Source organism: Somniosus microcephalus, chromosome 9 (genome assembly GCF_052327205.1).
Source record: "Somniosus microcephalus isolate GS21.2 chromosome 9, FLI_Smic_1.0, whole genome shotgun sequence".
NCBI lineage: Eukaryota > Metazoa > Chordata > Chondrichthyes > Squaliformes > Somniosidae > Somniosus > Somniosus microcephalus.
Genome location: NC_140995.1, coordinates 115,335,737 through 115,349,541, shown reverse-complemented (window position 1 = coordinate 115,349,541; position 13,805 = coordinate 115,335,737). Strand labels below are relative to the sequence as shown.

The window sequence follows — 13,805 nt, the reverse complement described above, 5'->3', positions numbered from 1 at the left end:
GCAAATGGGAATCTAAGGTTATTTTATAACTTAATACAAAGCTATAAACCATCCCGATTCTACAGTAGCGCATCATTGTAGAATGAGCAAGGCTGAGATAAAGATAGAAATAAAAAAGATTTAAAATGTTGGAAGTACACAGCAGGATAGTCAATGGGATTCTTCATCAGAATAATTTTGCTAAACACCTTGGGGCCGATTTTCCTGGAGCCGTCAGGCGGGCTTTCAGGCGTGTGGGGGGGGTAAAAAATTGCAAAAATAGGGGGTCGCGACCCCCCCCCCCCGCTTGATTCCTTGCCCCGTCTGATTTTCACCCAGGCGTTTCTGTCTGACCCGAATCAGTCCCGCCCACAGCAGGCGGGACTGGTCTTCAGGCACCTTAATCACCAATAATTGGCATCTATAATGCAATTTTAAGGGGCCCTTGCTATTTTCAGCCTTTTCCCACGTTAAGCACGCCTGGTGGGAACCCCGCTGATGAAACCTGGCGTGAACAATATTGGATTGCTGACTATCAGCTGCAGGTCAATCAGGAAAGAAGAGATTTAATCATACATCATTTGTAGGCTGCAGGACCTTGTTGTTTCAGGCTTGGGGCAACTTGTTCCAGGCTTAGGCACAGCTGTGGAAGGTTGGAGCCTCACACACTTCTCCAGTGTGAGCTCCTGGGAAGCCCCTCTCGCCACCCTCACTCAGCGCTTCCTCAACTGAGGCACCTACCAGAAGCATGGGAGGCCTTTTTTTCCTTCCCCTCTTGGCATTAGAGGACCTCCAGCCCCATTCGTGAAATGACACACGCCACAACTGCAGAAGTTGCCATCAGAAATTTTATTTACAATAACCAACTGATGGCATTTTTCAATTAAACACAACGGGCTGGATTTTCCTAAGCCCCTGGAGTCGGGTTGGAGGCGTGTGGGCGATAAAAATCGGAGATCCGGGGGTCCCGACCCCATCCCGCCTCCAACCCGCCTCCATGTCAATTTCATAGGAGTCGGGTTGCCGACAAGTGCTGGAACCCGACTCCCAGAGGCGGGAAGGGATTAAAGGCAATTAAACTGCCTGTTAACAGGTAGTTTTTTGCCTATTCGCGATTTTTATTGCTGGTTTGTGGGCTTCCCGACAGCTCCAAACCACGAAAAGTTTTCGAGGCGGGACGTGGGTCTGAGGTCTTGGAGGGGTTGAGATGCCCAGTGTTCAGGTGAGTGAGGGGTGCAGGAGTGCAAAGGTACGTGTTTTGCAAGTGTTTAAAGTGTTTAAATAAGTTTAACTTACTTTTACTTACCTTTACAGGAGTCCTGCATTCTGGTGTCGGGAGTCGGCTGCAAGAACCACAGAAGCTTCGATTTAAAAAAAAAAATCAGCTTCTTGGTTTCTGCAGCAAAATGATTTTAAAGTTATCCTGAGAAAGGACTGAGGCTGAATTAGCAGTTTTTCAGTGCTTGACAGCTTCAAACAGCTGTTAAACACTGATATTTCATCTGCCAAAAGCTTTTGACAGATGAAATGTCAATCTCTGACGTCACCTGTTTGCCGGGTGGCCCTTAATTGGCCTGCTGAGCCCACAGGGCGGGCTCAACAAGGTCAATCAGAGGAAAATCCAGTGGGTTGGCCACATTTCCATGGAGGCGGGACAACAAGCCCGAATGTGGGTTTCCCACCTCCAACCCGCCCCCGTTGCAAAATCCAGCCCAACATTTCACCCAAGTGACTACCCTTGTGGCTATTAGTGCTTTATTTTCCTCTTACGCGTGCTCCTACATAGTGGTTCCCCTGTGGCTTCAGCAGATGTGGAGGGCCCTTGCTCACTTTCCTGCTGCTCCTGCCTCGACACCTTTGGCGGGCATCCTCTGGGATGGCGAGCCTGTGAGGGCTTGCCAGCAGTCTGCTGCTCCTGCGGCTGTGCAGGGGTTGAGACCTCTATCTCCGTTGGGTGTGGACTCCGGCGGGGCTCTGACTGAGGGCTCTGCTGTGGCATGGAAGTGTGAGCGCTTGGAGAGGAGCCCCCACTTCCTTGAGGTCTGTTTCAACCTCCCTCTCATGGGACAGGTCCCCCTCAGTGCCTTGAGAGCAGCTTGCTGCAAATCAGGGGGGCCATGGGGACCCATTTCTACAATGGCAGTCCTACTCAGAGGGCCTGCCATGAAGGTCTGGTTTCTCTGTTCAATAGCTGACCATCGCTCCTCCAGAGATGTCAGTCTATTCTGAACACTCACCATGTTTTCAACACTCTGGCAACTTAGCTCCTCCATGGCCGTAGCCATCCTTTCCACGGAGGTTGCCATCCTTTCCGCGGTGATGCGTTCATGTGCCAGTGATGCCACAAAGGCTCTGCTCATGCTCGCTATGGACTCCTCCATTCGCTCCACACTCGAGCGACCCTGGAGACAAAACCTGCCAGAGACTCCTGCGTCTGTGCATGGAGATCCATCACCTCTTCTCTTGCGGATGGACCCAGAGGCAGAGGGTCGACATGCAGCTGAGCTGAGCTGGCAGAGTCCTGCACCCTCCGACGAGGACTCTCCACTGCTGTCCCTGTCTCCACCATCTGCTGATGCTCACTTGTGAGCTGTGATACACCAGGTGACAACACTACTCTATCTCGTGAAGGTCCCACTGAGGTGTGAGTATCTGCGCTCGTGCTGGGTGCGCTGAATTCTGCTGATGTTGCGCCCTCAGAGGTTGGAGCTTCCTCTGAGGTGTCTGGCTGCTCAGCCTCTTCCTCCTCCGCAGTGGGGACGGGTGCGCTGGATGGTCCTGTGGGGGAGTAAAGGAAAGAGTTAGAGATGTGATGCCAAGGTTACATGCACATTGGATTTTGCAGATGCTCATAAGTCCAAATGATGTAGCTTCAGAATCATAACAGCGACTCATGCTATGTCAATGAGAGAGATGGAAAACTATTCTGTCACCAGCTTGCGGGACTGCCCCTGTCTCTCCTTCCCCAGCTTCCGCAGCCACATCAGCCCCAACAATTTCCAGCACTCCTTCCTCCCAGGGGGTCAGGTGGGCTATTGATGGTGGGCCTCTTCCAGTCCTGGCTCGCTCTCTGTTGTTGTGAGCTCTCTTTTCCTGCAATGAGGGAGACAAGTGGAGTTTGAGTGAGAATGAAAGAGTGAGTGTAGAGATTGCATAGCATAGATACTTAGAGGGAGACAAAGATGGTGTGAGGTTGCAAGACCAAGGGCCCTCCCTGTGTGTTGTCAGTTGTGCTCAAAGCATCAGAGTGAGAGGGAGTGTGAGGGCTGCATGGTGGAATAGTTATGTGAATGTGAGCATAGAGAGAGAGGGAATGGGTAAGGGTGCATGGATGTGACTGAAGTGGGATGTGCAGGAAGAGAGTGCTAAAGCTGAGTGCTGGTGGGGAAAGGCAATGGGGATCAGTTTGAGAGTGATGGAAACTTCATACTTACTTTTCCTGTACGGTGAAGGTCATGGAATCACTTCAGACACTGTATCCAGGTTCTTCTGGTGACTCCCAGCGAGTTGACATCTGCTGTCACCTGCATCCATGCAGCCTTGGTCTCAGTGGGAGGCCTCTTCCTCCCTGACCTAGGGAAGAGGACCTCCCTGTGGGCCCTCACCCCATCCAATAATGCCTGCAGTGAAGCCTCGTCGAATTTGCAGGCAGCTTGAGGTCTGGCACTGGCCACAGCTGCTGCAGGCTCCTCTGCCATCCTGTGTGGTTCGTATGGAAGCCTGCAGAGGTTGCAATGCTTGCTGTGGACCTTAAAAGCACCACGAATGATGACATCATACTGTGCGACTTTCTGACTGGAAATAGTCAATTAGCAAGGGTTCCCACATGCTGGAAATGAATTGGCCAATTGAGGGAAAATTGCATCAATCTGGCAGACCCATTTACATTCGTGTGGGAACCCCGACATTCGGGGAACCTGACAATTCCCCACACCTGCGGGAAAATCGGCCCCCTTGGTTCTGTCTGAAAGCGTAATCTTAAACTTCTTGCTGCTCATTATTTCAGTTGTTTCTCCCATTTTTCACTCCAACCATTCCATTTTTTTGTCTTCTATACTGCTCTGATTGACTCAGTGCAAACTTCAAGAACCATGTGGTCCTGTTGCAGTGGCGGTGGCACTTGATGTAAATAGTGTACAAGTAGTGCAGTGACAATTTGAATGAATGAATATCAGGCACGTGGAGCAGGTTGGTAGAGGGGCCAGTATATCCAATGTAATCTAGCAGTCTTAAGAGTTGCTATGAAAAAAATAAAGTTGTTTTTTTGAAAAAAGAATCCGTTTCTAATTTTTGGTGAGATTGTATTGCAGATCATTCATGTATATTGAGGAAAAAATCAGTTGTTTGCGCCTCCCGTTAGCGCCTTAAGAGGGCGTTAATGGGGCGCAAAACAACTAGCGCCCAGGCGCGGCGATGTTTGCGCCACTCGTGAAATTAACTAGACGTTCGGCAGCACTAAACACTACCGCCACGATCTCCTGCGCCGAAGATTGTGACGTCAGTCGAGCGCGCAATGCCCCGTTAGCGCCCCGGACCGGATATTGAGTGGCGCCCCCTGCCTTACCACCTGCCGCTAGCAACGACAGGTTGAGGGGAGCGTTATGCTGTCAGAAAGGGACTGGGGGAGTGTTATTCCTGCCTTTTTTTGTCGGTGACATATTTGCACCACGCATTCTGAGAGAGAGAGAGACTTCTAGAGAGATTCAATGCTGTGTGAAGGAGTTTTGAGTACTGAGCAGCACTTTGCAGGTTTATTTTGATTTGCCCTTCCTTGCTTCGCCAGCGCTCTGAGGTAGCGCCTCGCTCCTCGGCCTTTGCGCCTTAAGACAGGTGTGAAGCACCTGATTTAGCGCTGCAATCACCTCCAGGGGCGATAAAAGCCAAGTTTGCTGTCGGAGGCAATAATTAGCACCAGGTGCTAAATTTTGCACACGGCCGATAGTGGCGCCCCAAACGGGGCGATACTGAATTTTTTCCCCATAGGGTTTTACTCTTTCCTCCCTCGATTTAGTACATAGAGAGGTCATCAATTTGATCAATTGATACCAAACCAAGGTGAGAGTAGATGTTTCACAAAAGCAGAGGTTCAGTAATGCAAAAGCCAAAACCTACTGTCAGATATTTAAACCCAATTGTGGAGATGATTCCAGCTGTAAACCCAATCAGCAGACCTCCATAGGGATAGATCATCATGTCAGCAGCGGTTCCAGCAGCTACACCGCCTGCCAGAGTAGCATTCTGTATATGAACCTGCACAAGGGAAAGCAAACACAAAGCTTCATGAGAAAAATAGCACAGTAAAACTTACTTGACAAATGTTAAAATCAGTGCAATTTGTAGGAGTCTCAGATGAAAGGATATCATTGTGGAAAAAGTGCCTACCAGAATTATTTTTCTTTGGTTAAGAAATGCCAAAAAATACTGTATTAATTAACTCCATAAAAAAGATGTAGATGAATATCTGGCTAAGAACAAGATTGAAGATTATACGACTGAACATAAATGATCTAAATTCTTTATGCAACACAATGGTGTTGGGACTATGGATAAGTCATTTGTGAAATTAAGTTGAATAATTTTATGGTGTAGATTGCAAGTTTGAATTAATATCCTGTGGTTTTGCTAATTACCTTGAGAGAAATTTATCTTTTTGGAGGTTTTATCCGTGACTGGTTGCATCCTCAGGAGTAAGTTAGTGGGATAAGCGTCCATAATAGATCAAATTGTACATTTTCCATGGAGAGAATAGGCTTGATGGACTGAATTAACTTTTCTCATTCCAAACTGTCTTATGTTCGTATAAACCATACATCACTTTTATTATGATGATGTCATGTACACATGGGCCCTGAATTCGCGGTCGGTATGACCGGGTACACTCAGAGTACGCCATCATACCGCCTTTGAAATTGACCGCAAGTTTGGGATTTCCACATGCGCATGCGTATATCCCGAACTTGCAATCTGTTAAGTTCCGACTCTGCATCGGCTTCGCTGCACGTTTCACCTACCCATTGAAATCAATGTGCTGCGCACTAATTACCCTGAAAATGTTTATGGCTGGTGCAAACAGGCACAGGAGCCTGTTGCATAGCGTAAGGGGAGGGATGAGAAAATTGCATTAATTTTGAGCCAAGTTTATGCTGCAGCCCATAAAAAGCATCCAAATCAAGTTTTATGGTTTTAAGGACACCTTTAGTAAAAAGTATCTCAAGACTTTTCAATGTTTGAACTCTATCAATTTTGAAATCTTGGTTTGTGTATTATACTATTGCAATGATTGTAATTTATTAATAAAATAGCATTCCTGGCTGCTAAATTATTTTAAATGAGTTTTTTTAAATAGTCAGGATTTAAAAGCCGAAGCCTGACGTCAAATTGTTTAATTTATCAAACCGAATGGGAATCGAAGAAAGATGCTGCAGCAATCTGTTGGAAAGTGCCGTGTGACAGTAAAAATAAAAGCAGGTCAGCTGCTCAGATGGGCTTTCTGCAATTATTTGCTTGTTTGATTGCTGCTTGATAAGTCTGTTTGGCAGTTAAATTCTGAAACAAGAGCTACTGCAGTGTCCTTTTGTTGTCTGCTGAAGACGAGGAGAATGCCGTGAAGGCATGGGATAGAGCCTGCTGAGATCATCTGAAAAGGGTTCTCCGTTTCTGGGGAACATAATGGGCCAAAAATGCTTGCACTTCCTGTCACAGGCCCGGTTCAGGTGTCAGCGCGCAGTGCTTACCTGATCCAGCGGCGTAGTTAGTGCAATGTGCCGGCTGGGATCAGGTGAGCACTGTACAACCAATCAGGGGAGGGGAAGGTTCATTCATGAGTTTGAGAGTAAGAACTGTCAAACTCATGAAAACTACGGGGACCCAAAACACTATTTAAACTTTAAATAAAAATTTAAAAAACATCCCAATCATTAAATTAAGTATAAATAAGTTTAAAAAAATAATTTAAACAATTTTTTTTTTTGAAAAAAATAAATTTTTAATAAAAAGGGTCTAAAACTAAACTTACCTTATTGTAGATTCTTTAAAATAATAAACCTGTGGGGAAAAAAATGCTAAATTACACTAAAACACCACTTACCTGTAAAAATAAATACTTACGTGTGCTTTTTACAAGCGTAAAGACCGGAGGCCTTTAGACATGCGCAAATCCCCCAAAACAGAGGAAATCCAAGACGCACGCGCTGCCCCCTACAGCGCACGCGCTAGCCTCTTCAACTCTTGGGTTGGAGGAGAGGAAATGCCGGTTTTCAGCGCATGCGCTGTGCATGCTGAAAACCGGCATTTCCTCCGGCCAGACGCGTGAGTACCCCTTCCGTACTCACGCGTTTGGGGAGGAATTTCTGCCCCAGTGAATTTTACCTAGGTATCAGGGTAAGTGAAAACACTCTCTGGGAGGTAAGGCTCTCACCTATGGTGAGTCGTCTGACACATGAAAGCCAACAACTGAAAATTGTAAACGAAACCCAAAAAATAAAACCGATGTCAAAGTTTGCAAAACAATCCTTCATGAAGATGATCCTTCAACTAAAAGTCTTATATTTGGAGGCTAACCAATGCACCATTCAATTTAGGATGGGGTCACTACTAAATTTCCGTCCTGTCAGCTGAGCAGTGATGCTGGGGCCGAATTAATTCACTCCATTGCTGTCTGTTTTGAACTATCCTGGCCACCTCAGTCACCTGTATCCCTTTGTGGCAAATCACTCTTGACATTGTCTATCCAGTGCTTCCCTGGTCTTCCTTTGGGGCAAGATGGCTGCTCCTAGGCTGGCAGTTCCATAGGCAGCTCCTCCTTGCTTCACCTCGATCCATGGGAATCTGATGCCATCCTTTGCCCTTTCCCAAATCTCCTCTCTTCCACTGTTAAAGTTTCCCTGGCTCTATTAGTTGGTGCATTTTAGCCCTAACTACAAGTTAACTACTATTTTAAACCACCATTACCCATCCCTCAACCCCTATGCCTGCTCTCGGCTTCTATCACTGAGCTGCTAGATCTCTTCTCAAATTTGGCTTCCGAATTCCTGGACTTCTCTGGACATTAAGACTACGCTTCTGTGCTAGATTACACAATAAGACTCATCTGCTGTGTCTGATTTACTGCTCTGCTGCTAAAATTTTAAAGTAACTTTGGTCAGCTACTGCCCTTCCCTCACTTGTTCACTGCTGAGCCCGTGACTGGCTGACTTGTTATTCAGCTTTGTTGGTTTCTGGCTCGTGGTTTACATTTCTTTGCCTCTTCTGATCTACGGTGGCCTTCAACTTCGCCATCATCTTCTAGCCCTGCAACCAATTCTGCACATCTGGATCCTTATTCTCATGGAAATAACCTCCATCCTCCAATTCTCTACCTTTCAAATAGCTTCTGGATTTCACTCGACCACTACACCTGTCTCCGGACTTGGACAACAGTTTGTCGATGCACCATGCCGACTCCAGCCTATCTACATAAAAACTGACTGTAAAAGTTTCTATAGATATGTGACGAGAAAAAGATTGGTGAAGTCAAGTGTAGGTCCTTTGCAGTAAGAATCAGGGGAATTTATAATGGGGAACAAAGAAATGGCGGACCAATTAAATACATACTTTGGTTCTGTCTTCACAAAGGAGGACACAAATAACCTCCCAGAGATGTCGGGGAACATAGGGTCTAATGAGAGGGAGGAACTGAATGAAATCAGTATTTGTAGGGAAATGGTGTTAGGGAAATTGACGGGATTGAAGGCCGATAAATCCCCAGGGCCTGATAATCTACATCCTAAGGTAGTGGCCCTAGAAATAGTAGATGCATTGCTGGTCATCTTCCAAAATTCTATAGACTCTGGAACAGTTCTCATGGATTGGAGGGTAGCTAATGTAACCCCACTATTTAAAAAAGGTGGTAGAGAGAAAACAGGGAATTATAGACCGGTAAGCCTGACATCGGTAGTGGGGAAAATGCTAGAGTCCTTTATAAAAGATGTAATAGCAGAGCACTTGGAAAACAGTGACAGGATCGGACAAAGTCAACATGGATTTACAAAAGGTAAATCATGCTTGACTAATCTACTGGAATTTTTTGAGGATGTAACTGGTAGAATAGACAAGGGAGAACCAGTGGATGTAGTGTATTTGGACTTTCAGAAGGCTTTCGATAAGGTCCCGCATAAGAGATTAGTGTGCAAAGTTAAAGCACATGGGATTGGGGGCAAGGTACTGACTTGGATAGAGAACTGGTTTGCAGACAGGAAGCAAAGAGTTGGAATAAACGGGTCTTTTTCTGAGTGGCAGGCAGTGACTAATGGGGTACCGCAGGGATCGGTGCTAGGACCCCAGCTATTCACAATGGGGCAGAAATTCGGATCGGGGGCTTACCGCGCATGCAAGCCCCCGATCTGCACTTACCCGACGCGCCTGCCGTTCACCTCCAGGGACGCCTGGAATTCCTTTTTGAAAGAGAAGAATCCCGGGCAGCGTCTGACGTCACACCGCCCAGGAGTGCAGCCAGCGCGAAGCCTGGAGCGCGCTGTGCAACTGAGACACGTCCCTTGAGGTCTCAGTTTAATAGGACACGCCCCCAATGTTTCTCACAAGCTGCAAAGCATTTTTACATGGAGAGCAGCATTTCAAATAGGTTTTTGGTATTTTTATGAAGCTTTTGGTAACTTTTATAAACTTTTAAAAACGTTTACATTATTTTGAAGAATCTGAAGTAGTTTTAAACAGAATTAAAGCAATTTAAAGACTTTTAAAAGCCCTGAAAGAATTTTTTTCAATCCATTTATTTATTTAACAACGTCATTGTCATATGTGTCTTCACACTGTTCCCTTTGGGGAACTGTATGAAGTGGTGGAAGGATTTATGGCCGTGATTAACGCTCCTTCCGTGACCGTAACCATCTTTGTACCAGCCATTAGGGTGGTTAGTCCTATGGCGGGAGGGTTTTACGGGCTCCCACAAGCTATACAAGGAGGGGGGGCCACCCACACCCACGGACGCAAATATCCCACTGGATGTCAACCCAGAATTTAGAGCCAGAGCTCCGACTCCACTTGCCGGGACTGTCTGGAGCGGGGTTCGAAACCCTACCCCGTCTGGCCCAGCGGCGGGGATCCTACCGCTACGCCAAAGGCCCACTCCGATTAGCAACGTGAAATGGCTGGAATGAGCACAATTCACGGCATTAAAAGAACTCACAATTGAACTGATGATGACCTCAGCAATCTCCTCAACGAGGTAGAGGCGCAGCGCCTGCTCATCATTGGTAATGAGAAGTCCAAGGCGCCGCAAAAAGGACAGATGATAGCTTGGTCTTTCAAGTGGCAGCATAGGGCTCCAGTCACGGGGAGGGAAAAGGCGCAGGAAACGTATGGGTGTCACCTTTTGCGCGGAGTGGGCCTTTTGCGTAGCGGTAAGCATCCCCGCCGCTGGGCCAGAAGGAGTAGGGTTTCGAACCCCGCTCCAGACAGTCCCGGCAAGTGGAGTCGGAGCTCCAACTATAAATTCTGGGTGGACATCCAGCGGGATACTTGCGTCCGCGGGTGTGGGTGGCCCCCCCCTCAGATGGGTTGTGGGAGCCCGTAAAACCCTCATGCCATAGGACTAACCACCCTAATGGCTGGTATGAAGATGGTTATGGTCACGGAAGGAGCGTTAACGTGGCCAGAAATCCTTCCACCACTTCATACAGTTCCCGAAAGGGAACAGTGTGAGGATACGTACGACAATGACCTCTTGCGCAATGCACCTCCTTGGACCCTCAGTCGCAGATGCGAGGGGGCAAATCGTGCAATTGTTAAATTTTTCATTTTATTGACATGTAAAATGTTGGCCCAGTAATTCCGTTCCAAACGCGTGAGTACGGTTGGGGTACTCACGCGTCTGGCCGGAGGAAATGCCGGTTTTCAGCATGCACAGCGCATGCGGGGAAAACCGGCATTTCCTGTCCTCTGAACGAAGGGGTTCAGAGGCAGAACACGTGCGACTGCACAGGCAGCGCGTGCGCAGTAAAATTCGCCGGTTTCATTCATGCTTTCAGTGAGGTTAAGTCCTTACAACTTACACATGAAAAAAGCATGAGTACAGTTGCTCCAGAGGCTGCGGAGGAAGATATATTTTATCGTGGAGCTTCTGAAAGGCAATATTTTTGTTTGGGAAAGGGAGGAAAGTTATTTTAAGAAATGCTGAGGTAAGTTTTAAAGTTTATTTTTGTTTTTTAAAACGGGTTTTCAGTACTGTAGGTAGAAGGAGCAATTGTGGCTATGTGAATTGAATTTGCTGTGTTTATTAAATGTGAAAATGACTCCAACATTTTTAAGAAAGAAACTTTTCATCAGTAATATATTCTTTTAAGTAATTATGTATGTATGTCTGTATATATTCCTTTGCGTATATGTATGTATGTATATATTCCTTTACTTATGTGTATGAATGTATGTATTTAATTATGACTTTCAGAGAAAGTAACTTATTGGAAAATCATAATTAAATACATACATTCATACACATAAGTAAAGGAATATATACATACATACATATACGTAAAGGAATATATACGGACATACATACATAATTACTTAAAAGAATATATTACTGATGAAAAGTTTCTTTCTTAAAACTGTTGGAAATGTTACATTACTCATTTTAGAACAGTCATTTTCACATTTAATAAACACAGCAAATTCAATTCACACAGCCACAATTGCTCCTTCTACCTACAGTACTGAAAACCCGTTTAAAAAAAAAAAATTAAACTTTAAAACTTACCTCAGCATTTCTTAAAATAACTTTCCTCCCTTTCCCAAACAAAAATATTGCCTTTCAGAAGCTCCACGATAAAATATATCTTCCTCCGCAGCCTCTGGAGCAACTTTACACATGCTTTTTTCATGTGTAAGTTGTAAGGACTTAACCTCACTGAATCCATGAATGAAATCGACGAAGTTCACTGCGCACGTGCTGCCTGTGCAGTCGCACGCGCTGTGCTTCTGAACCCCTTCGTTCAGAGGACAGGAAATGCCGGTTTTCCCCGCATGCGCTGTGCATGCTGAAAACCGGCATTTCCTCCGGCCAGACGCGTGAGTACCCCGACCGTACTCACGCGTTTGGAACGGAATTACTGGGCCATTATATATAAATGATCTAGACGAGGGAACTAGATATAATAGCTCCAAATTTGCAGACGACACAAAGCTGGGTGGGCGTGTATGCTGTGAGGAGGATGCAGAGAAACTCCAGTATGATTTGGACAGGTTGGGTGATATGGCAGATGCAGTATAATGTGGCTAAATGCGAGGTTATCCACTTTGGTGGCAAAAACAGGAAGGCAGATTATTATCTGAATGGTAATAGATTGGGAAAAGGGGAAGTGCAACGAGACCTGGGTGTCCTTGTGCACCAGTCGTTGAAGGTAAGCATGCAGGTGCAGCAGGCGGTTAAGAAGGCAAATGGTATGTTGGCCTTCATAGCAAGAGGATTCGAGTACAGGAGCAAGGATGTCTTGCTGCAGTTGTACAGGGCCTTGGTGAGACCACACCTTGAGTATTGTGTGCAGTTTTGGTCGCCTTATCTGAGGAAGGATGTTCTTGCCATGGAGGGAGTGCAGCGAAGATTCACCAGACTGATACCTGGGATGGCAGGAATGACGTATGAAGAGAGATTGGATCGATTAGGCTTATATTCGCTAGAGTTTAGAAGAATAAGAGGGGATCGCATTGAAACTTATAAAATTCTAACAGGAGTAGACAGACTAGATGCAGGAAGGATGTTCCCGATGGCGTGGGAGTCCAGAACCAGGGGTCACAGGCTAAGGATAAGGGGTAAGCCATTTAGGACTGAGATGAGGAGGAATTTCTTCACCCAGAGAGTGGTGAACCTGTGGAATTCTCTACCACAGAAGGCAGTTGAGGCCAATTCATTAAATATATTCAAGAAGGAGTTAGATATGTTTCTGAAGGCTAAAGGGATCAAGGGATATGGGGAGAAGGCAGGGACAGGGTACTGAATTTGGATGATCAGCCATGATCTCATTAAATGGCAGAGCAGGCTCGAGGGGCCGAATGGCCTACTCCTGCTCCTATCTTCTATGTTTCTATGTTTCTGTTACATCAACTTTATCCCACCATGGGACCTCTGACTTTAATTCTGGACACCCTCCTATTGTCTCCTATCTATTCCCTGTTACTACCAAGAAATATGTATCCTAATAATTGAGACATAGCCAGGCTTACGTAACTTGAGTTTTTCCTGTGTCCATTCGCGTGTACATTTTGGCTGCCACTCCAGACATGAGCCGATCACTTCTATTTCCACATTTTTCTCCCCCTTTTTCTTTTCTCTCTATGCCTCCTTGACCGCGCTCTCCTGTTGTCATGCCTCCTTTCATTTTTCCTTTCTAGGGTACTCTGCCCTCCCAAATCCCTACCCCAACCCTTCATTACTCTTCGACCTTCCTACTCTCCTGCTGCCGTCCCAGGCATGACTCCCTCTTAGATAAGCCTACAGAATCCCTCTGTGCCACTATAGGCATCCTCCAAAGGGCCCATCGAGGCACTCACCGTTGCCTCCTCACGCGCAGCAACCCCAACTGTCCCATCCTACTCTCTCGCCGACCAGCGCACCCCCGGGGGAGCTAATCTTACCAATCTCTTCCCTGTCCAACTCATCCCCCCCCCAGTGCTGTGGACTCTGGCAGTGGATCACTGCCCCTCTCCAGATCTCCCTCCAGAATATCCATTCACTTGTGAACAAGGCCCTTGCCATCCATGAGTTTGTTGTGGATGATTGCATCGACAACATGACCTTGACGGAAACCTAGCTGAGGGTGATAGCACCTTACCCC

General features: G+C 46.4%; 1 protein-coding gene across 2 annotated transcripts in view; it reads right to left on the bottom strand.

The window, feature by feature from the left end:
- The window catches only part of LOC147112611 (ammonium transporter Rh type A-like), a 53,958-nt gene that overhangs the window by 17,449 nt on the left and 22,704 nt on the right, over positions 1-13,805 (bottom strand). For both annotated transcript variants that reach the window (XM_085997037.1, XM_085997038.1), the window contains exon 6: positions 5,092-5,229. In XM_085997037.1, coding sequence (XP_085853163.1) covers positions 5,092-5,229 — 138 coding nt within the window. The remainder of the gene's footprint in view (positions 1-5,091; positions 5,230-13,805) is intronic.